Source organism: Telmatherina bonti, assembly GCF_933228915.1.
Source record: "Telmatherina bonti genome assembly, chromosome: 20".
Taxonomy (NCBI): Eukaryota; Metazoa; Chordata; class Actinopteri; order Atheriniformes; family Telmatherinidae; genus Telmatherina; species Telmatherina bonti.
Genome location: NC_136618.1, coordinates 28,386,743 through 28,410,191, shown reverse-complemented (window position 1 = coordinate 28,410,191; position 23,449 = coordinate 28,386,743). Strand labels below are relative to the sequence as shown.

Here is a 23,449-nt window from a genome sequence, read left to right as displayed (position 1 = left end):
AGAAAATCTGATCTTGAAGTTGATCTCACTGCAACGCCGACCACAGAATAGAGGCTTTAAATCATTCCCACCACAGTCATATCTGTTTACAGCAGCTGGTGGTAAAGCAGCGAGCCAACACACAGCGAAAGGCTGGTGTTTAGAAAATGCCTCAACAGCACTATTGGAGATATGAAACAGCAGCTGGAAGGAGGACAGCACATAAACCAAAGCTACAAGCATCAAAAACATGCAAACTCAACAGAACCCACCTTCATATGCTACAATCTTTTCACTTACCTGATTATTTAATCAAATTTAACTCCAATGATTGACTCACATAAAGAAAAGAAGTTTAAAAATACTTTTAAAAAAAGGGTTGTTTTTATTTTATTTGTGTTAAGAGTGTAGTTTAACTCTGGTTCATGTCTCACACGACCATCTGTCATATAAGCAGGATAAACATAGATGATCCTGGCAAACAAACCGCCGTGTCCTGCAGTTAATTATAACCTACAGCATCTGTTTTACAGTATGAAGGATGCTTGTGCCAGCAGAGAAATATGGCTTTGTTTAAAGGTTAATAAAGAGCAAGTAATTACAGGCTGGACTGGCTCTTCTCTCCGCGATCCGTTTGATGCGCTTTAAACCTTTCATAAGAAAAAGTTAGAATGTGGGTCAAACTGAATCAAACTAAACTTGTTTATCTTACAGGATCATTATTCTCTTTTAACAGTGTCCCTTAAAAGTGAGAAATGTTGATTAAATCCTGGAAAAAATAAAGTTTTGTTCAACCAAGAGTCAAAATTCAAATAACGAATTAATAATGAAGCAACGGTGAAAACAAAATCCATTTCTACTTTTGGGATTTTTTTTTTTTTTTTAAGAAAATTGTAACTATCAAACCTTTAATCGCAGAAGCAGTGCTCGTTAAATTTCCACTGAGAAAACAGTATTTAGCCTTCCACTATGAACAACAAAAACCAAAAGAAATGGTTGTTTCATAATAAGTCTATTCCTGCTGCAAAGCATCTTTCTACTGCTCCTCCAGTGTTGGTGTCCCAACATAGCTTTCAGGTTTTCAGTCTGTGTATTTAGATAAATTTCACTCTAAAGGGACTGAAAAAGTGCAAAATGCTCATCAAAATAAAAAAGAAGAAGGTAATCGACGATTTAACTCCTCAACGTCACCACTTCTCACTGAAACCTTTGAGACAGAAAGTCAAAAACCACAGCAAAGCACTCAAGGAGAAGAGAAGCAAGCTGCCTTCCTGAATCCACGTTGGCAGGCCGACTCACCGGCCTGACACTGACCGAGCGGCACACACACCCTCAGCTCCGCCAGCCTGCTGGGGATCAGAGTGTGTTGGCTGGTGATGCTGTTCGACCAACCTGAGCAGAGTGTCCAGAAAACACGGTGAAGCTTGTTGCTGCAGGTTGAGTTACACAAGCATCAAGGCAGCAGAACAAATCTGCAACATGTTGAATTTCAAGTCTGATTCACTACCTTGGAGTCGTTCATCTTTCTCCCACCCACATGTTTCAAGTCACAGAATATCTCACAAAAGTATCTCACTGGTTCATGTTGCAAACACCAACCAAGTATAGCTGTAAACTAAATGAACCATAATGTTTCATTTTGGTCCAGACAAGAGCTGCTCACTGGATATTTCCTCTTCTTCGGACCGCCTCTGTACACACGAAAGATGTGTGTGTGTGTGTGTGTGTGTGTGTGTGTGTGTGTGTGTGTGTGTGTGTGAAAATTCCAGTAAATACTTAGAACAGCAACCACGTAACGCTCAAAGTCACTTAAATCTCCTTTATTCATTGTTCTGATGTTCAGTTTCAACTTAAGCAAGTCGTCTTAAACATGTCTGCACAACTAAATGACAAGATGCCACCGCGTGATTGGCTGGTAAGCTACTGCTGTTGACAAGCAGCTGAATATACTGAATAACACTCCCTCACTTCTGCTCAGGCTTAATGTGTTTTTGTTTTTAGTTTAAGGTTTATTTTAATCATTACTGTGTGAAACATGACTGTTGGTGTAAGAAAAAGTACAGAAGATTGATTATATATGGGCCTGATCATCTGAAGAAAACTGGTACAGCTTATAAACCTTTCCTGTAAGCGTATGATCCGCGTGCACATCCCAAGGCCATCTGGTGTGTTACATGGCAGCTGTTAAGAGTGTGGGCACGCAGGTGTGGCAGGTTGACTTTTTACATCCCATTTAATAGTAATTTATTCTCGAAGTTCGGCATATTTAGGGGCGTGTCCTTTTGATTGACAGGTTTTCGATCTCCCGCTTCAAGTAAGAAGGATGTATAATAACCGCGGTTTTTAGCCGGTTAACAACGTGACTTAGCTTTAGCCCGCTTACCTCCATTAGCTGGTTAGCTCCTTTTATCTCCAGGTTAGCTCGGTTAGCTCTTAGCTACAGAAAGTCAGAGTGCGCTAGATGTCAATCATCCACCATGACGCTCACAGCTCCCCTCTCAGCTCCACCTCTTTGCCCATATCCGGGTGAGACGACACACATGCCTCTGCCAAGATGGTGATGGTAGGAACCGCCCACCGAGCTTCAATTCAGCTCTTCAGAAACCTACGGGTGACGTCACGGAGGCTCCGCCCATCTTTTATATACAGTCTACGGTTCCAACTCGTCCATCATTTAAAGTAAAGTTATAAAATCTAACATGTCAATTTTTTTTTTAGCTTATAATAGAAGAGGGTTCGATTATTCCTGGTTGTGTCTAAAAATATTTACAAATCAAAATGACCTTCAAGAAAATTAGTAAGATCACAGCAGATTGAGTATGACCATATATCACGTGTTTTCAACCAGTAGCATCAGTGTGAAAAGCGAACAGACTTGTTCTCACTCACTCGCTTCCTCCTCTTCATCGCTGTCCACAGAGCTCTGCCCGTGTTTCGGCAGTTTCTTCCTGAGGCTAAACCTGGCCCTCCTCGTCTTCCCCTGACCCTTCAGCTTGGGCTGAGGGTCCACAGAGTCTGCCACCGTGAAAATACCGTTCCCGTTGCTCTGGTAACCACCGCCGCCGCTGCTGCTAGCTGGAGCAGCTGCACTGGAGGACGCAGCTGTAGCCTGAGAACAACAAACGGAGTTGTGACTTCCTTTATACTCTACGTACATATTTTGGAGATGACTTTAATATAACTGATGCACCAGTTAATTCATGAACCACCTTGTAGTCACTAATGTGCAGAGGTGTGCTCCAGGGTGTAAGCGGGTATTAGAGCTGTGATGATACGCTTTAGTCCCGATTCGATTCTGATTTTTTGGGTGCCGATTCGATTTAAATTGCGATTCTCACAATTTTTCAATAGTGCTGATTTTTTGTAGATTAAATAAATTGATAAAACTTTTTGTTTGCTCGTCAATGAGAAAAAAAAAACAACAACACAGTAGCCAGATCATCATTCTGCTGCTATAATGCCCAAGAAGACAAGTTAAAGGATCAATAAAAAGAATAAAAATGACCCAAAAAAAAATCCATGATAAAATTTTTATTTAGTTGGAAAAAAAAAAGATTTTTTGTTTTAAAAAAAAAAAAAAAAAAAAAAAAAAAAATTAAAATTTTGAAGCAAAAAAAATCCCGATTTTTTATTTTTCTATACGATTTTCCCACCCCTAGCGGGTATACAGAGTATACCCACTTCTGTTTCAGTCAGCATTGAGTATTCCCGCTTCTAAACCCTTATGATACTGCTTTTACACCTACAAACGTCCCTACACATGTACTTAGGTCGACCAACAGATCAGCTAAGGTTACTGAACTTTAGCCTGAACATAGACATATTAAGGATATATGTATATATGTCTATGAGCCCGTGTCTCGCTCGTCTGTATGCCAATATTGGTTTAGTCATTTCATAAATCTTCCTCCCTGAAACCGAAGAGAGGAAATTATGTGACAATGATGGATTTTTGGAGGAAACTAAACAGTCCAGACTTACATGTCACTTTCTGAAACAGTTTTTCTGAACTAATTGTTTGGTTTTTAAAAAGGTGACATATTGAGAGTATACCCACTTCTCGAGGGACCACTACGCCACTGCTAATGTGTAACATATCTAGAAATGTTAGATCAGTTTCAGACGTTCATCTTCTGCGTGGTGGATCAATTTGCTACTGAATTTGGAGAAGTTTTACAAACGTTCTGATTGTTAATAAGAGCTGGAATCAATAAAAGATTAAATGTGCAAACTGAGCAGTAACTGTACGATCAGTACGAGAGCGTCTGTGAGTGTGTGTAGCAATGAGACCTGCTCCAGGTGAGAAAGCGTCACGCTCCCGATGTCCGTCAGCCGATGTCCCTGATCATCCCAGCGCCCGTATGCCAGGTCGATCCCCCCCACGAAGGCCACCGACTGGTCGATGACGATGATCTTCTCGTGATGGGCCCACAAATAGACGGCAGAAGAGACGTGGTCCGGGTGTCGCATCACCTGATAACCAGTACCATAACATTTCAGACATGAACCAGGTGTAGAGCGATCGACCTGCAGGAAACTTTCCACAGCGATTCTCACCTTGATGTTGGGGTGAAGCTGCACCAGTGTTCTCTTGCTGTACTCTGAGTTGATACCCAGCGCTAACTCCACCTCTTTGTACAGCATCACAAAGATCTGCACACCTTGTTGCTGCAAAATCAGCACACTTCCTGAACTGTCACGTTTTCCAGTTAAAAAAATGTCAGCTGAACACGTTGAGATACGGGACTAAACTGATGTCAGAAACATCTGGTATCTCCTCCAGGTCTCATACTGGAAGTGAATCCTTCATCAGCCTGAAAAGCAGAACTAGAGTTTCCTGCTCACCGCTTTTCGCTTCAGGATGCAGTCAAGACGCCATCTGTTTCCTTCCACAACTGGCCTCTTCAGGAAGATTTCTGGACTCAACCTGAAGGACCAAACAGAAGTAAAAGTTTTATTTTCATCTCAGTCAATTTGCTTTTCAACTTCTGCTTCTTTCCCTCCCTTTATAACAATCAGACACATTACACACAGCCACACAGGCCCATCAGTCTAAAGCACTAATGACACCATCAGCAGATAAATATAGCTGAAACCTCTACAGTCAGAATAAAAGCTTTATTCTGAGCACATTCAGTGTTTTATGTCTGTATTGATTTATTTTGCGGTTCTTTCTTCAAACTAAAACAACACAATCTGCTGCTTTTTCTTCTTTTCTAATATCCTGTCTTCTTCGTTTCTTCCTTCTTTTGTTTCCTCAGTCATTTCGTCATTGTTACTTTCCCCTCCTGCCTGCCTTCTCATTTTTCATCTTTTTATTCTCTCGTTTTAATTCCCCACACTTCCTTCCTCATCTCCAGCTTCTTGTTTGTTTGCTCCTTTCATTCTCGGTTTCCTTTTTTGGTGGTTGCTTCTCCTCCTTCCCTCCATGTCCATCTTTTATTTCTTCATTTCTATTCTGCTCTTCCTTCTTTTGCTCTCCTTTTCTTTGCCTGTACGTCTTCTCCTCACTTCCCTCCTTTTATTTTATTTCAACTACAAAAACTACTATTTCTAACTTTGACTACTCCTTCCTAAGGGATGAAATACACCATAAATATCAAGGGTACACAAACTCCAGGTTAGTAGCCTTGGTATTTGTGTGTGTGTTTGTGTGTGTGTGTAACAATAGTCTAAACCTCTGACTCAACTGAGCGTCAAACTGTAACTGATCCATTTGACCAGAAAACCTCCTGTGGAGGTGACCACCATGTGCACTCACTGCACTCTGAAATACACACCCACACACACACACAGACACACACAGACACACACACCTCTACTCTGTTTTGCTCTGTTGCTGGAGGCAGAAGTTTAAAACTCACCACCAGTCTGTTATAAAGATTTCTTCTTTGGCCTCTTCAAGCGCATCAGCTACATCTTCCATGTATGTTTTGCCGTTCACGTACCTGCAGAGGAACGAACACAAATAAAGCTGCAAAGTAATCAAGATATTTCATTTAATATTTAATTACTAAAGATGAATTAAAGAAGATAAGTTTAAACAGAATCTCCAGCAAAGCTTTTGCACACCCGTACAGCTCTATGCTTCACATGTAGACACCTCCGCCTCGTCTTCTCTGCAACTCATATGAACAAACTTCCACACATCTAGTGATCACTTCATGTCTTTTATTACTTTGGAGTTCTGTTCCTCTTAGTTTAGATCGTGAAGCCAGAATTTACCATCTAATATCACCATCAGAATGGCTGACCAGTGTTTCTTTTTGTAGGAGGCTGCTTTAGTGATGCAAAAATTACAAACTTTCCCATATCAAGAATTAGTTTTTCAAATAAAAAGAAAGCTGCTCTTTATGAACTCTAAAATTGGGGAAATACAACCTTGATGAATAACAACACAGCATATTCAACTGTGTTATTATTTGACAAAAAAAAAAAAAAAGAAGTGTGGGGAGAATAAAACAAATAATCTGCTGTGACTTCTTCCATCTGGTCTCTACCAGACAGATGATGCTGATCAAATGCACTTTATTAACTGTGCATCATCAGCGTACGAGCCTCTATAAAACAAACAAACTATTTGTCAGTTTGCTGCTCGTGAACAAGGGAGGAAAAACATCAGCACTGATCTGAGATCAGCAACACGCCCTGCTTGTTAGTCTGCAAGAGGCTAAACGATCAATTTGTCATTCCACAGTGATGAAGATGAATAGCAAACATTCAAAGCAGCTGCCAGTCTTTCCAGAGTTAGACGTCTCAGTACATTCAGCCTTACGATCAGGCGGCACAATGCTCAGAAAAACTGCTAATAACCGAAGAGCTACATCTCAGACTCTTCAGGCCTTAATTTGGATGTTAAACATGAAAGATCATGACATGTCTCTTAGAAAAAGTCTGATGACTTTAGGCTTATTTGGAAAGATGAAAGTCTCTTCTTTCTGTTGCTGGATTTCATCTGACGTAGCGTTGACGTCATGAAATGCAGACGTCTGGAAGTAAATGCGGCGGCACAGAACCCCCTCACTCTCTGCTGACTTGGCGTAAAAATGCCTGAATTCTGTGCTGCGTGCAGTCACTGCAACCGGACATTATTATATTAGCCTACCTGAGCACACACCAGCCGATGCAAAAGACGTGTTTTACAACAAATACATCGTTCATTTTCACAATAGACAATGCAGACAAATCCATGTAAAAAGCAAAAACAAAAAAAAACATTCATCTTTCTCCCGATTTTTGTGCACTGAAAGTAGTGTGTCACAACATTGTTAATTTAAAAAAAAAACTAACTAATTTAACTAAGATTTAACTAAAAATCTCCAGCTAAAAACAGGATTAGCGCAAAAAGACAGTGAGTTTGCAGCGACCACTTTATAACAGGTAAAATAAAAAGGTCAAGTTTATTCAATCAAGAGATGCAGCATGACTTATCATCAACTTATACAAACAAATCTAACAGGAATTTAGATTTACAGAAGCAAAATAAATGATTTACAAGTAAATCTAAGTGCATAAAAACAGCAGTGGTGCAGTCATTAGCATTAGCATTAGCATAGCATTAATATTACAAGATAATTAATTCAAATTATTATTATTGGGCAAGTCGAAAGTCATTTAAAGCTTCTTTGGATCAATTCTAAAAGTGTTGGAACAATCTAAAGTCAAATACGTGTAAGGTTTGCAGGCTTTCATTTGGTTCACATAAAGTCTGCAGGACGAGATAATTTCAGGACATAAATCACGTTAATGCCTCGTAAATCCTCCAGATTATATGAAAAGTCTAATTTATTTGAACTATATGAGCCATATCCTAACTTTTCATGTATTTTTTTTCATACTGAAGTAAAATGTGAGACCATTTTTTAGCTTGATGTTGACTGAAACAGAACAACGATCCCAAACACAGCAACATATCTACAACAGAACTGTTAAAATCACTCAGGGTGTTGGATTGGTCCAATGTCCAGACCTCAACCCGCATGAAATGCTGTGGTGGGATCAGTAAAAAAAACCTGTTTATAAATGAATGCTGCAAACCGCGATGAAATAAAGACATGTAGTAAAGAAGAGTGCATGAGGACAGTAAGATAACAACAGAAAACATAAATCAAGTTACTGCTGCCAAAGCATGTCCTACAAGCGCTTAAATTGTGTGTGAACATCGCCTTTTACACACCGCTTCTGCACTTTGGCTTCATTTCTGTTAGATAAATAATGCTACAGTGTAATATGTCGCGCGTCGTTGCTCATGTGAGGGTGTGTTTACTCCATTTTAAAGACTTAGTAAAGATCACATGATCTTTTTGTATTATGTCTGATACATAAAACTGAGTAGGAGCACACTTGTCTTCGACACTCCACTGAACCTCCTCTCTCTCCCTTTTCAGTCCTGTAGCATCGACGTGACAGTCCCATATCTGAATATGGTTTTTTTTTTCATAAACTGTTTACAGACCAGAAAAAAAATCAGACTTTTCTGGAATTATTGTGTATTTTTTATGGCACACACACCCTTGCACACACATTGTTCATCTCACAGATAGTATAATGTTGCCCAGCAGGAGGACAGGTGATGAGTAGGTGAGTCTCACTTTCCCTCTCTTTGTGTCGGGTTACTCCACTGAGACACACACACACACACACACACACACACACACACACACACACACACACACACACACACACATTTGTCTTTTTATGCGATACCAACATTATTGACCTCAAACAGTCACAAATAAAGACTGAAAGCATCAGTTTAACAGGAGTAGTCTGACAGCGATTCGGAGGTCTAGCCTCACTTTCCACAAACCTTTTCACACTAAAGGTCTGAAATTGACACTGGACCTCACACACACACAGACGTGCACACACACACACACACATTAGCCTGCAATCACACTCTGCCAACAGGACTAAAACGCGTCTAGACTTCTTAACTGACATCTAACCTGCATCAGGTGCAGCGAAGAGCTAAAAGTGTCTTCTTTCAACACTTTAACACACAGTTAACTAAAAGTGTTGAGCAAACGCTGCAAAGAGAAGTGAGTTATTCTGCTCTTGTGTAAAGTCACTGCTGCATGTATACAAGCCCTTTCTTACTGTAATTCACCTCTACATTTAAAGACCGTACTCCCTTCTTAACCTTCAGACTCCAAATCATGTTTTGATGCTTTTACCCCGCCTGTTTTCTTCCTGTAATGTACGCAGAAGGTCCAACATTTCCAGTCAACATACAGACATTATTTTTTCCAAGGCAGCTGCAGTTGTCAGATCATGAGGCTAAAATTATGCCTCATTCCAGACATGGAGAAGCATCATTTAGTTGTCTTCAGCCAACATAACTTGCTTGTCACTCGTAGCTTTATAATATGTATGTGTATGTATATATATATATATATATATACATACATATACATACATACATACATACACACACACATATACATATATATATATATATATACATTATATATACATATACATTATATATATATATATATATATATATATATATACATTATATATATATATATATATATACATATATACATTATATATATATATATATATATATACATTATATATATATATATATATATATACATATATACATTATATATATATATATATATATATATATATATATACATTATATATATATATATATATATATATATATATACATATATATATATATACATTATATATATATATACATATATATATATACATTATATATATATATACATATATATATATACATTATATATATATACATATATATACATATATACATATATATATATATATATATACATATATATACATATATACATTATATATATATATATATACACATACATATATACATATATATATATATATATATATACACATATAATGGCGTTATCTGGATCACTTGCGGTAGATTTGCCACTTGGTGTGGATTGTAAACCTCCTGGATGGGATATGTGTGACTAGAAAAGATTCATAGATTGCTTAACGGTTAAGGTTTCAAGCACAATTTACCCCACAGAGTTACACACTACTATTCCTAAAAAAGTGCTCAGGGGCATCTAGTGGAGTTTTAAGGGTTAAGACCAGAGGCGCCACAAGGAATTTCGGTTCCTGTGAAAGATAATGGCATTGACCCCAACATTTGATTGCACATTTTAGATTTTTGTTTTTGCTTCAATCTGATAAAAAATTGCTTTTCATGGAAATAAAAAAAAATCTAGAGCGGTGTTTAACCCTTTATGGGGCAAGTGACTATTTATAACTTTGTGTTTCTTCATATTCAGCATGAAAGCATGAAACATTGGTTCATACCAGAAGGACAATTTTAGGTTAAAATTTCTAATTTGAAGGTGTTTCTCAACTTCACATTACTGGGATTACCATTTGGCAGGGATGTTCTTTTCCGGTTTGGCGAAGGATTTGAAGCGGTGGTCTATGAGGAAATTTGCGCCATACTTCTTGGCGAAGTTCTCGATAGCCTGGCCCCACCAGCGAGCGTGTCTGTAGCTGCTGCACTTCAGCACCAACGACCTGCTCGCCAAAAGACACTTTTAAAGCTCTGACCTGCATTTGCGTCGTTGCATTGTAGTTTATAAGCAGGAAGATCGCTTGTTCACAGACCTGGTGAGATTGTTAATACGGACACCATGTTTGGTTTCCGTATCTTTTGAGTCCAACTTTATATCGAATTCTTTGTCAAACAACATCACAAAGGAGATGGCACCGGAGTCTGTCTTCATGTACAGCAGGAACGAGTCCTTCACCACCAGCCAGCTGCACACACAAACATTATGTGATATATAAAGGTTTATTGAAATCATGAATAATTCATTTAAAACAAAAAAAACAAAAAAAACATCCAAAGTAATACTAGAAAAAAAAACCAGGACGTCCAGTGGGGCAGCAGGAAGAAAAGAAAATTTCATGTTATTAAAACTCGTTGGACTAATTCATTAAAAGTTTAACATATTATTATGACTTCTGGAGCTTTTTTAAGGTGCTGCTGCCAGAGATTGAAGTCATTACTGAAATGAGCTTTGTTTCTAAGTTTAGTGAATCTGCTAAACAGGGTTGCATCGTCTGCATAGAAACAGACACAACAAATGAAGCCCCAAACTGTCCTCTGCTCTGGAACGGTGTGTCTGTCTGTGTTTACTGACCGTTTGGACCAGCGGTAACACATTTTGCTGTGACCACAGCAGTTCATCCCAGGAATCCGGTGGCCACCAGATCGCTTCAGCACCATTCCTTCTCTGAAAGACAGGAAAACTATTGGTCCTACAGGAAAAGGCTGCAATAACACCATTTCCAGTGATTCTTTTAAATTATCCAATGGCAAAAAAAAAAACCAAAAAACAGGGGATTTTTAAGAGTTAGCTGCTCTTACAGTCCTTTTGGTCCGAGGTCATGGATGAAAGACATCTGACTAACATCCATAAACTCCATCTGAAGAGGAGAACAAAAGTATCAGTAAAGTAAATATATAATCTATGAGTTTGTCTGTTTTTCTGTACACATAATAAAGAAGTGCACTGAAGTATGAAAATCATGTAAAAATAGGTCCCGTTTAAAGCCATAACTCCTCCTTACTGTAGCATGGTAGTTCCTGTACATGGGCATTTTCAGCAGATTGTTCAGGTAATCTTCCAGTTGTTTCTGAAACAAAAACAAATACAGCATAAATTAATAAACATGTACTGTATATGATCCTGGGATGAGTGTAACACTGCATGTATCTAATTTTAAAGATTATTGTTGATAAGATACTAACTCTTTTTTTTTTTTTTTTCAATAAATAAAACAGTGAAGTCAAATGACATCACTAATGGGGGACTTACCTTGCGGCTGGAAAATTGCTCCACTCTGTCCAGCTCCTCCCCTCCTCCTCTTGGGAGAACTGGCATCTGCCTCACCTCTCTCATGGTTGCCGTCCTTCTCTTAATCGTATGACTGCAAAGAGACGTGTTAACAAGCTGACGTAACTTTGGAAAATAAAAACAATTTTAAAAAAGACACACACTCACCTGCGTGTTGGCAGCGGCAGCCTCATGAAGGTCTTGTAGGTCTTCAGATCTTTGTGGAGCTCCATGAAGTGTTTTTCCTTCTTCTTCACCAGCCATGTAAAATCCCCGTGTTTAAACTCGATCTTATACATAGCTGGCATAGACTGCACACAGCAGAGGCTGCAGTGAGTTGCATGCAACACTTTATTTTAAAAAAGCTCAAATGACCAAAACAAGCATGAAGGCTGGTTCAGAAATCAGTTCACCGGTAGCGAGTTGCCAACTTTTGCTGACCTCTCAGCTTTCAAATACAAGCTTTAAAATTGCACTGAACTGCTCATCAGCCATGTGACGTAATCATCTGACTCATTTTTACTAGTTTGAGGCAAGAAACAGTGCATGTGTGGATGTTTACGGTAGCTGAAGCTACCAGTTTTAGTGGCTTACTCCAGTGTTTTTCAACCACTGTGAGAGCTTTTCAGGTGTCAGGAAATTATCCAATTTCACCTAATTGGTCTAAAAAGCAGCTCTGTGTTCATCCAATCAGGCACCAGTAAAAGATAATAAAATTCCTTCCTCTTGTGTTTATCCGATTTGTTTTCAAGAGGATTGGATGAGATGGACTTTATATTAATAATATGGACAGTTTCTTTTTTTTTTTTTTTTTTTTTAAAAAAAAAACGTTTTGGTTTGTGGTGTGCTGTGTGATTTTTCAATCAATCAAAAGGCTCAAAAAGGTTAAAAAAAAAAACCCAAAAACACTGGCTTAATCAAATGTGATGGTGAGTAGGAGATTAGATTTATGCATCTGAAGAGAAATACTTTTTTGCCTCTGAGCAGGAGACTAGAAATAAGAAGCAACACTAATTAAAATCATGTGTCAGCAGCTGCAAACTGAACGACAGCTTTATAGAAATTATATTATAAAATAAAACATACATAAAACTGAAGAATCTCACAGCTTGTGGTCGGATATAGTTGAACATAAAACCTCTAAAATAATAAAACACCACCAGGGTGATATGGCATACATGACCAGAGAAGGTAAAGACAACAAACAGATAAATCAGCATCATTCTTCACCTTGTTGACGCTTCTCTGTGTGGTGATGTTGAAGCGGTCCTGAGCCGCGTTGAAGCGCTCCACTTCCAGAATTTTGGCCGTAATTGGAGATGACAGGAAGACTTTGGCTTCAGGTTCCTTGAAACCCACCGTGTGGTAAATACAAGTAAAGGGAAGCCCCTCAGCTGGGGGGGAAACAGACAGTTACAAAGAGTCCAAGCAACATCAGAACATACATGTGTCAGTGTGTGTGTGTGTGTGTGTGTGTGTGTGTGTGTGTGTGTGTGTGTGTGTGTGTGTGTCGATGGCAGATACCAGGCATGTTGTGGTCTGTTGTGTCATATTCGCCATCGCCGAGGTCAAGCTCGCGGGTGTCCAGCTTCTCTATGATGCCCGTCATGTCGCTGGCGACCAGCTGCAGGGTGCTGGAGGTTGGCTCGGACTTCCGCAACATGGCTAACAGTCCGTGTGGAGCCCAGGGCTCACCTGGAGGCACAGGTAAAGAAGAGTGAGATGCTAAGTCAAAGTATGAAATACATTTTTTTTTTTTTTTTTAAATCACTCTTAACCTTCTTCCTGCAAAAATAAGGAAATTCAGAAACGTCACTCTCTATGTTATAATGCAGCTTCATTAAGCAGGCGGTAGAATTAGAAAGCTTAGAAGTCATTTAGCCTCTGAGTTAATGTGCAACTATTAACTGCTTGGAAGCTGAAAGGGAAGTAAAAGGTTTCAATTGTTTGTTAACTAAAGCATTTTGAGCAACACAAGAGACTGCATGAATCTGTGAAGCCACAGTTGGATTTAATAATCCCAATCTGCTCTGATGCATCATCTTTCGTCCTACATCGGCTACATAGATTTAAAACCAGAAAAACAGTTTCATTTGATGTAAAGTCAGTGCACACCCCTGAGTCCATTTTTTTCTGTAATAATTTCTGTAATAATCATAATAATTGGACTCAAATGAACGTTCATCCTGATGCAGCTGTATTTCTTTGCTTGCATCAGCAGATCCATACTGTTCACATCAACACTGAACTTGATCTCATTACGGAGACTATGTGTTTGGAGAAGAGTGGAATCGTGTATTTTAAGGTGCTAAACTCATTCAATGAAGATTGAATTGACTTAATCTCATGAACAAAGTAGCTGTCTAGCTGGAGATTCATGCACATGATTGTAAGCGATTAAGCAGACATTAACAGAGATGGATTAGACCAACTACAGCCCCACATCTGACCTCGTCCTCAGTGGGATTACCACCATATTAAACACATATGATGTTTCAAGCAGTCCTTAATATGAGTCAAAAGCTGTGTAAATTAAAACAATTCTTTTTTATAGATTTTATTTCTACAAAAATGTGAACTGATGGATGGAAACACCCATATTCATTCATTTATTCATTCATGATTTTCTTAAACGCTTAGTTCATTTAAGGGTTGCGGGGAAGCTGGAGCCTATCCCAGCAATCGTTTGGCGAGAGGCAGGGTACACCCTGGACAGGCCGCCAGTCCATCGCAGTACAGAAGGACAAACAACCATCCACCAAAAGAAACATCTCAGAAAAATAAAGTAAAATTTGCGCTTGAAAGTATGTCTGATTGGTTGAAGTCATGATCAACTCGTAAACCTGTAGGGCTGTGACGATATGCTTTTGTCCCGATTCCATTTGATTCAGATTTTTTTGGGTGCCGATTCGATTTCAATTCTCATGATTCTTTAATATTGCTGATTTTTGTCGACTAAACATAAAAAAAAAAAAAAAAAGTACAAAACTTTTGTTGCTCGTTATTTTTCTTAATTTCAATTAGGAAAAAACAACACAGTAGGCAGACCGTCATCTGCTGCCAAAATGCCCAAGAAGAAAACTAAAAAGATAATAAATACATGTAAATGTAAAGCACTAAAAATCTCAAATTTTTTTAAATAGATCACAATAATTTATTTTTAAAAAATTTGTATTTTTGAAAAAAAAATTTTTTTTAACCAAAATAAAATACTTAACGAAAAAAAATCAATTTTAAAATTGTGAAGCAAAAAATCCCGATATTCAATTTTTTTCGATTTGATTTCCCACCCAAATAAAACCTCCCAAAACATGTAGCTGTTTAGGTGCCGAAGTGTGAAAATCTCATTCTGTGAGCAGCTCAGACCAGCAGTGACGTCTTACATCCTCTCTCCATCTCAGTGATGATATCAAACCTATTTACCAGTAAATTATATTTGTTCTTATAATGCAGAAACTATCCATCTGGGATGGCTCATTTGTCTTTGCAAGTGTTTTTTTCCCCTCATATTATAAAACTATTCAATTTATTGGCCACCTGATTAGGACTTAAAAAGAATTTAAACCAAGCAGCAAGACTGAAGTTCAGGTTGTGAAAAAGCAAAACTAAAATAAAATTTAAGTATGAATTTGTAGTTTTTTAGTTTGGAAGTTATTGAATAAATGTGATATTGACTCGGGAGATGATATTTTAATTCCTGCTGCTGTTACAGCCTTTTTTTTTTTACCCATGGGTCTCATTTTTCATCTCATTCATGTTTCTGGGACAATTTATGAGAAAATCCCATGAGACAATCCTCTTCATTCATGAGTGATCACACACTGCCATTTGACCTGTTTTGTATGTTTTTCCTCTCGGCACTTTCCCACACCTACACTTGTATAGAGGAATGTGATTAAAAAAAGAGTTCGCGTTTCATGTCATTCTCCTCTGCTAATCGCTGATGTCTGGATCAGTCCTGCGTTGCATGACTGAAGGGAATAAAGGAGGCGATGGAACAACAGCAGCAGATTTTCAAAGGAAACTAAGTAAAAGGGGAAAACTGGAAAAACAGAAGGTTGAATGATTTTTTTCTGTAGGAAGAAGCTCATTCATTCACTTTTTTAACTGTTTAGTCTGATTAAGGGTCGCGGGGAAGCTGGAGCCTATCCCAGTAATCACTGGGAAACAGGCAGGATACACCCTGGACAGGTCACCAGTCCATCATAGAACCAACACTGAGGTTACAAACAACCATCCACACACACACATTCATTCCCAGGGAGAATTTAGAGTGATCAATTAACCTAACCGTGCACGTCTTTCCACAGTGGGAGGAAGCCGGAGTACCTGGAGAGAACCCACACATACAGAAAGGCCACTGTCTGACCCTCTCCCCGAACTGAGACTTGAACCAGCGACCTTCTTTCACAGTGCTCCACTATGCCACCGTGCAGGAAGAAGCTTGTTTTTCTTTGCTTGCAATTTGCCACAACAAAAACAAGCTGGGTTTGAGTTCATTTAATGAGTTTGATATTCAGATATTATCTCCTCAGCTTCCTTAGGGACGAATCAGAGTCTTTCAGATGCACTTATTTTTCAATATGCCTCCAAATGCGCCCCTGTTGTGTCCTAAATATTCAATCTGAAAAAGCAGAAATTAGCCACAAAGCACCAGAACTGAAGCTGTGGGTATGGAAAACTAATAGAATGGGAAAGCTGTGTTACAGAGAACCAAAACAGTGAACTAAAACACTCAACCAGGATTTCATGTCATAAGTCTGATTAGAAGCTAAACCTCTAAGCCTGAATGGCATCCATACCTGCTGAAAGAAATTACAGACATTATCATCTTCTATGAAGAACAAACAAAACAGTGCAATGGTGTTTATTACCAACTACTGCTTGATGTTTAGATCCTAATTATTCATTACAAATGAATCATTATAATTGGATACAAACTATATTCACAAAATCGGACTGAAGCTGTGTTTAAATGCAAACAACAAGGTTTAGAAATGATAATACTGCTGAAGGTGATCAATCGCATCTGTGTGCATGAAATCATTGTGCATGGTGATACCCTCTGTCAATTAGGGGGTAAAAACAGAGGATAGATTTTCACATTTCATCTGTTTTATTCTAATTTTCTAGCAAACAAAAACAACATTACACTAGGAATACAGCCTGCCGTCCCTGGATTCCAGAGTAATGTTTGTCAGAGCTGAAAATACAGCAAATCCACAGTCTAGAATTAGTCCTTGGACACTGTTCTTCATTCAGCATTGTGGTTTGTCACTGGCTGCAAGTGCCTCACTCAGCATTGTGAATTGTCCTTGAAATTGAACTTGCCTTCTCTGACTGCTTGCAGATATACACAGTGGCTGACCCTTATTTACAAGGCTCTTTAAGGCTTGATCCTGCCTTACTTGTGCACATTATTGACAAGAACAAGCCGTTTTTACGTCTTGCATTCTCACATTTCATTAGTTTCATTTCATTAGCAGCTTTGCTGCTCCTTTTGCGTGGAATACTTCACTGGCTGAACTGAAACTTTCCAAGTTGATTCCACTTGGATCTTTTCTGATGTATAATGAGGGATTGACAGCGTGAGACCATTAAACAGTGTCTGTGTTTTAAATCTTAAATTGTTTGTAGTTATGTCACAGCATCTGAAAATACTACCACACCTGCAAGTCTGTATGTTTTACTTAAAACTATCACCTCTATGTAACTGGTTTTATGACATGTGGCCAGGTCACCCTTGTGAAAGAGATCCTGATCTCAATGGGTTTTTTTAAAAATCTGGTTAAATAGAGCTTGAAAAAAAAAACCAAAAAACTGTCCATACAAATTAGAAATACCAGATGTCCTAAAACACAACCTTGTGGAACTCCACACCGTATCATAGCAGTCTCATCCTACACAATTTCTATTAGTTCATTGTTGCCTATTTTATACACTGTATAATCACTGTGTCCAGTGGTGTAGTAGTCCCTCGAGAAGTGGGTATGCTCTAAATTTTTGCCCTTCTTTTAAAATACAAAACAAACCAAACAAAGAACTAGCCCAAAAAACATTGTTTAATAAAAAGTGACATTTAAGACTTAGTTCACTCGAGAAATTTGCTCATTGCCACATAATTTCTGGTCTTCGGTTTCAGGTAGGAAGAATTATGAAATTACTAAACTAAATTACTGGCACATAGAGCCGGTGAGAGACAGGCTCATAGACTTATCTACATATGTCTTTATTATGTCTATGTTCAAGTTAAAGTTAATGCAGCTGATCGCTAACTGCACCAGTAAAGGTTACAATTGGTAATCTTAGCTGAGCTGCTGGGAGACGTAGCTACATGTGTGGGGACGTTTGTAATTGTAAAAGCAGCATCACAGGTAGCTTAGAAATTTAGAAGTGGGTATACTCTATGCTGACTGAAAGAGAAGTGGGTATGCTCCATATACCCACATATACCCTGGGCAACACCACTGACTACACTCACTGTTCACAATTCACTTTTAAATCTAAAATATCAAATCTGAAAAAAGACAACTTTGTAAGGAGGAAAAAAAACCATCTGTGGTCTGTAAAGCACCGATTACGATCAGTGGTAGCCCAGCATATGTCAACACTAATTTGTCAATGAAATTCTGCATAGCCAGGCTAATACTTGGTTTTTATTAGAGTTGTTGCCTGGGTAGGACGTAGCTGTCAGGACACTTCTCAGGAAGACTGTTTCCGCAGAAAACAAAACTATGGTTTGACTCCAGTCTGTCTGCTTTCACTTCCTCCATATCAGCTAGAGGTCACAACAATATCCTAAAGACACAATTCGCCACATTTTCCTGTTAGTGTTTCAGCAGCCATGGGTCGAAATTATACAAATCCTTAGTTTTAAGTGAAAAGTCTGTTTAAATAAAGCAAAAACCATCTTCCAAAAAGTCTTTAAGGTTGAACACCACAAACCAATACTGTCCTTTAAATTAAACCAATGAAACCACAAACTTTTCACAGAGAAATAAAACAAAACAAAAAAAAAAAAAAACAAACAAAGGAACACAGAACATAATTTGTGCCTTTCAAGCTCACAGCTTCTAAAGCACTACAGCACACATTGTAACAACACTACAACACACACAGTAATGACACTATTACACATAGTAATTACACTATAACACACAGAGTAATAACACTACAACACACAGAGTAACAACACTACAACACACAGAGAGTAATAACACTACCACACACATTGTAATAACACTACAACACACATTGTAATAACACTACTACACACATTGTAATAACACTACTACACACATTGTAATAACACTACAAAACACAGAGTAATAACACTACAACACACATTGTAATAACACTACCACACACAGTAATAACACTACCACACACAGAGTGATAACACTACAACACACAGAGTAACAACACACATTGTAATAACACTACTACACACATTGTAACAACACTACAACACACATTGTAATAACACTACAACACAAAGAGTAATAACAATACAACACACAGAGTAATAACACTACCACACACAGAGTAATAACACCACAACACACATTGTAATAACACTACAACACACATTGTAATAACACTACCACACACTCTGTGTGTGGTAGTGTTATTACTCTGTAACAACACTACAACACACATTGTAATAACACTACTACACACATTGTAACAACACTACAACACACATTGTAATAACACTACAACACAAAGAGTAATAACAATACAACACACAGAGTAATAACGCTACCACACACAGAGTAATAACACCACAACACACATTGTAATAACACTACAACACAAAGAGTAATAACAATACAACACACAGAGTAATAACACTACCACACACAGAGTAATAACACCACAACACACATTGTAATAACACTACAACACACATTGTAATAACACTACCACACACAGAGTGATAACACTACAACACACAGAGTAACAACACTACTTCACACATTGTAATAACACTACTTCACACATTGTAATAACACTACTACACACATTGTAATAACACTACTACACACATTGTAATAACACTACTACACACATTGTAATAACACTACTACACACATTGTAATAACACTACTACACACATTGTAATAACACTACTACACACATTGTAATAACACTACTACACACATTGTAACAACACTACAACACACATTGTAATAACACTACTACACACATTGTAACAACACTACAACACACATTGTAATAACACTACAACACAAAGAGTAATAACAATACAACACAGAGTAATAACACTACCACACACAGAGTAATAACACCACAACACACATTGTAATAACACTACAACACACATTGTAATAACACTACCACACACAGAGTGATAACACTACAACACACAGAGTAACAACACTACAACACACATTGTAATAACACTACAACACACATTGTAATAACACTACCACACACAGAGTGATAACACTACCACACACAGAGTAACAACACTACAACACACATTGTAATAACGCTACCACACACAGAGTAATAACACCACAACACACATTGTAATAACACTACAACACAAAGAGTAATAACAATACAACACACAGAGTAATAACACTACCACACACAGAGTAATAACACCACAACACACATTGTAATAACACTACAACACACATTGTAATAACACTACCACACACAGAGTGATAACACTACAACACACAGAGTAACAACACTACTTCACACATTGTAATAACACTACTACACACATTGTAATAACACTACTACACACATTGTAATAACACTACTACACACATTGTAATAACACTACTACACACATTGTAACAACACTACAACACACATTGTAATAACACTACTACACACATTGTAACAACACTACAACACACATTGTAATAACACTACAACACAAAGAGTAATAACAATACAACACAGAGTAATAACACTACCACACACAGAGTAATAACACTACAACACACATTGTAATAACACTACAACACAAAGAGTAATAACAATACAACACAGAGTAATAACACTACCACACACAGAGTAATAACACCACAACACACATTGTAATAACACTACAACACACATTGTAATAACACTACCACACACAGAGTGATAACACTACAACACACAGAGTAACAACACTACAACACACATTGTAATAACACTACAACACACATTGTAATAACACTACCACACACAGAGTGATAACACTACCACACACAGAGTAACAACACTACAACACACATTGTAATAACACTACTACACACATTGTAACAACACTACAACACACATTGTAATAACACTACAACACAAAGAGTAATAACAATACAACACACAGAGTAATAACACTACCACACACAGAGTAATAACACCACAACACACATTGTAATAACACTACAACACACATTGTAATAACACTACAACACACATTGTAATAACACTACAACACACATTGTAATAACACTACAACACACATTGTAATAACACTACAACACAGAGTAATAACACTACAACACACATTGTAATAACACTACAACACATAGTAATAACATTACAACTCACATAGTAAAAACACTACAACACAGTAATAAAACTATAACACACATAGTAACACTATTACACAGAGTAATAACACTATAAAACATACAACAACACTATAACACAGGGTACTAACACTATAATACTAATAGTAATAACACTAACACAAATAGTAATAACACTATTACACAGAGTAATAACCCAATAAAACACATAGTAATAACACAATAAAACACAGGTATAACACTAAAAGACTGGACTTCATACAGGAAACTCCTCCATATAAAATAAATAAATTGATCTAACATGACCAGATAACAGCTGCCAAGAAAAACAGAAAAGGTAATTGAATGATAATTACATTTATAAAACAAAGATGCTCAATTAAATTTCCAAGACAATAGAAATAAAGGGAAAATGTTTTTTTTTGCGTTTCTGTACATTTGATTTGATATTACAACCCACTTACAGTTATATATCAAAAGACTACCTGCACACTAGTTTGTATCACACAATAGAAAATGACCTGGATTTCAGAGAACAGAGTTTCTCTGCAGTCTGCATCCCTCACAGGTTGCACACATAGTGAACATCCTGGGCTTTCAGGCTGAGAATGATCTTGCCTTTTAACCTCATTCTCATGTAGGCAACTGGCTTTCATGGCAAGGTAATCAATATACTGACCTACCCTTGTTACCAGAATTCAACTACGGTGCACGCCAGCCAGCTCCAACCAAACAGAAGTTCTGGATTTGTACTGCAGCCTCTAAGTCATAAGTTGAACCCTCTCATATTCGTCCCCACACTTTCTGCATATTGTATTTTGTGCATGCATGGCATCAGTTTTTGAGAGTGTGTGCAGCAGATGCTGTAAACACACACAGAATACATAAGGCAGCTAAATTAGCGTACATACATTTACTCAGAAACAGCATCTCTTCAGAGTCAACTGACCTCTAGAATGAAAGTCCTGCTTTTATCAACAAAATATTTAACTTCTTAGATTTCACAGATCTTCGTGCTCATGACTATCGCTTGCTTTTTTCTTTTAAATTAACTTTTAACCTTTTGCCAATTTCAAACAGGCTGATCCTAAAAGTGTGTCTGAATTTGCTTTAAAAGGATCCAAAAAGTGCAAAAAATGAAAAATAAGCAGGCAGTGTCAGTTCTGCAGACTGAAACATGTTAATGGGAGAGGTAGAGGTTACGCAGAAAACCTTTTTAGGGTTATGCTGAGCAAAACAAACAGGTGAGTTGATGAACTACAGCAGGAGGAGAAACGGTCAGGTTGAGGCTGTAGTCAAAGACACTCATAAAACTGGACATATGAGGTATAGTTCCATACAAGCAGACACGTCATGAGTCCATCATGCATCAACAGTCCGAGCAAATGCCGCTGCTGGTTTAATGGTTTAAGGACACTTTGGGTCTCTGTATTCCAAATCATGTCTAAAATGCCACAGCTAGTTTCAAGACTATTTCACTTTTGCTGCCCCAGTTTACCATTGTCAAACAGCTGCTTCTAGCTGGATGCTGGTGACCATGCTCCAAAGCAAACATCAAGCTGGTTAACGGATATGTCAGGAAGTCCGGAGACATCTAAAGGACCCAGATCTGAATTCAAAGGAACTCTGATGGATCAAATCCTGGCGTGGTGATGATAAACCAATATTTCTTAGTTTACTAAATGTGGCTTGGTCATCAATTCAAGCTGTCTAAATAAGAGTTTAAATAACCAGAGCACACCTGCAATCTGCAGACTTTATCTCACAAGCTGTCTTGCATCTCATTACTGGTAGAGAAGTTGTGAAAGAACTCTTGTATTTGGACCCCAGAAAGACAGCTGGGTTAGTTGGGCTTGCGCCATTCATTTTTCTTCATAGTGTTAAAATATCAGCCAGCTATGATTGACATCCTCTTTCTAAAGAGCAGGCTTCAGTTTTGTTTAACATAACCATATGAAATACACTGCAAAACCTGAAATCTAAGTAAGATAAAAAATCTTTTTTTTTTTTTTTTTTTTTTTTTTTTTTTGTCTTGTC

General features: G+C 37.8%; 1 protein-coding gene across 1 annotated transcript in view; it reads right to left on the bottom strand.

Moving 5' to 3' along the window:
* Nucleotides 1–13,515, bottom strand: part of pld1b (phospholipase D1b) — a gene marked incomplete at both ends in the record, with an annotated part of 31,668 nt that extends 18,153 nt beyond the window's left edge. Inside the window, 14 exons of the mRNA XM_079259676.1 lie at nt 2,869–3,088; nt 4,270–4,452; nt 4,537–4,647; nt 4,825–4,906; nt 5,844–5,927; nt 10,378–10,527; nt 10,618–10,770; nt 11,157–11,249; nt 11,384–11,442; nt 11,587–11,652; nt 11,835–11,946; nt 12,021–12,163; nt 13,083–13,246; nt 13,377–13,515. Coding sequence (XP_079115802.1) covers nt 2,869–3,088; nt 4,270–4,452; nt 4,537–4,647; nt 4,825–4,906; nt 5,844–5,927; nt 10,378–10,527; nt 10,618–10,770; nt 11,157–11,249; nt 11,384–11,442; nt 11,587–11,652; nt 11,835–11,946; nt 12,021–12,163; nt 13,083–13,246; nt 13,377–13,515 — 1,759 coding nt within the window. The remainder of the gene's footprint in view (nt 1–2,868; nt 3,089–4,269; nt 4,453–4,536; nt 4,648–4,824; nt 4,907–5,843; nt 5,928–10,377; nt 10,528–10,617; nt 10,771–11,156; nt 11,250–11,383; nt 11,443–11,586; nt 11,653–11,834; nt 11,947–12,020; nt 12,164–13,082; nt 13,247–13,376) is intronic.
* Nucleotides 13,516–23,449: the final 9,934 nt, after the last annotated feature.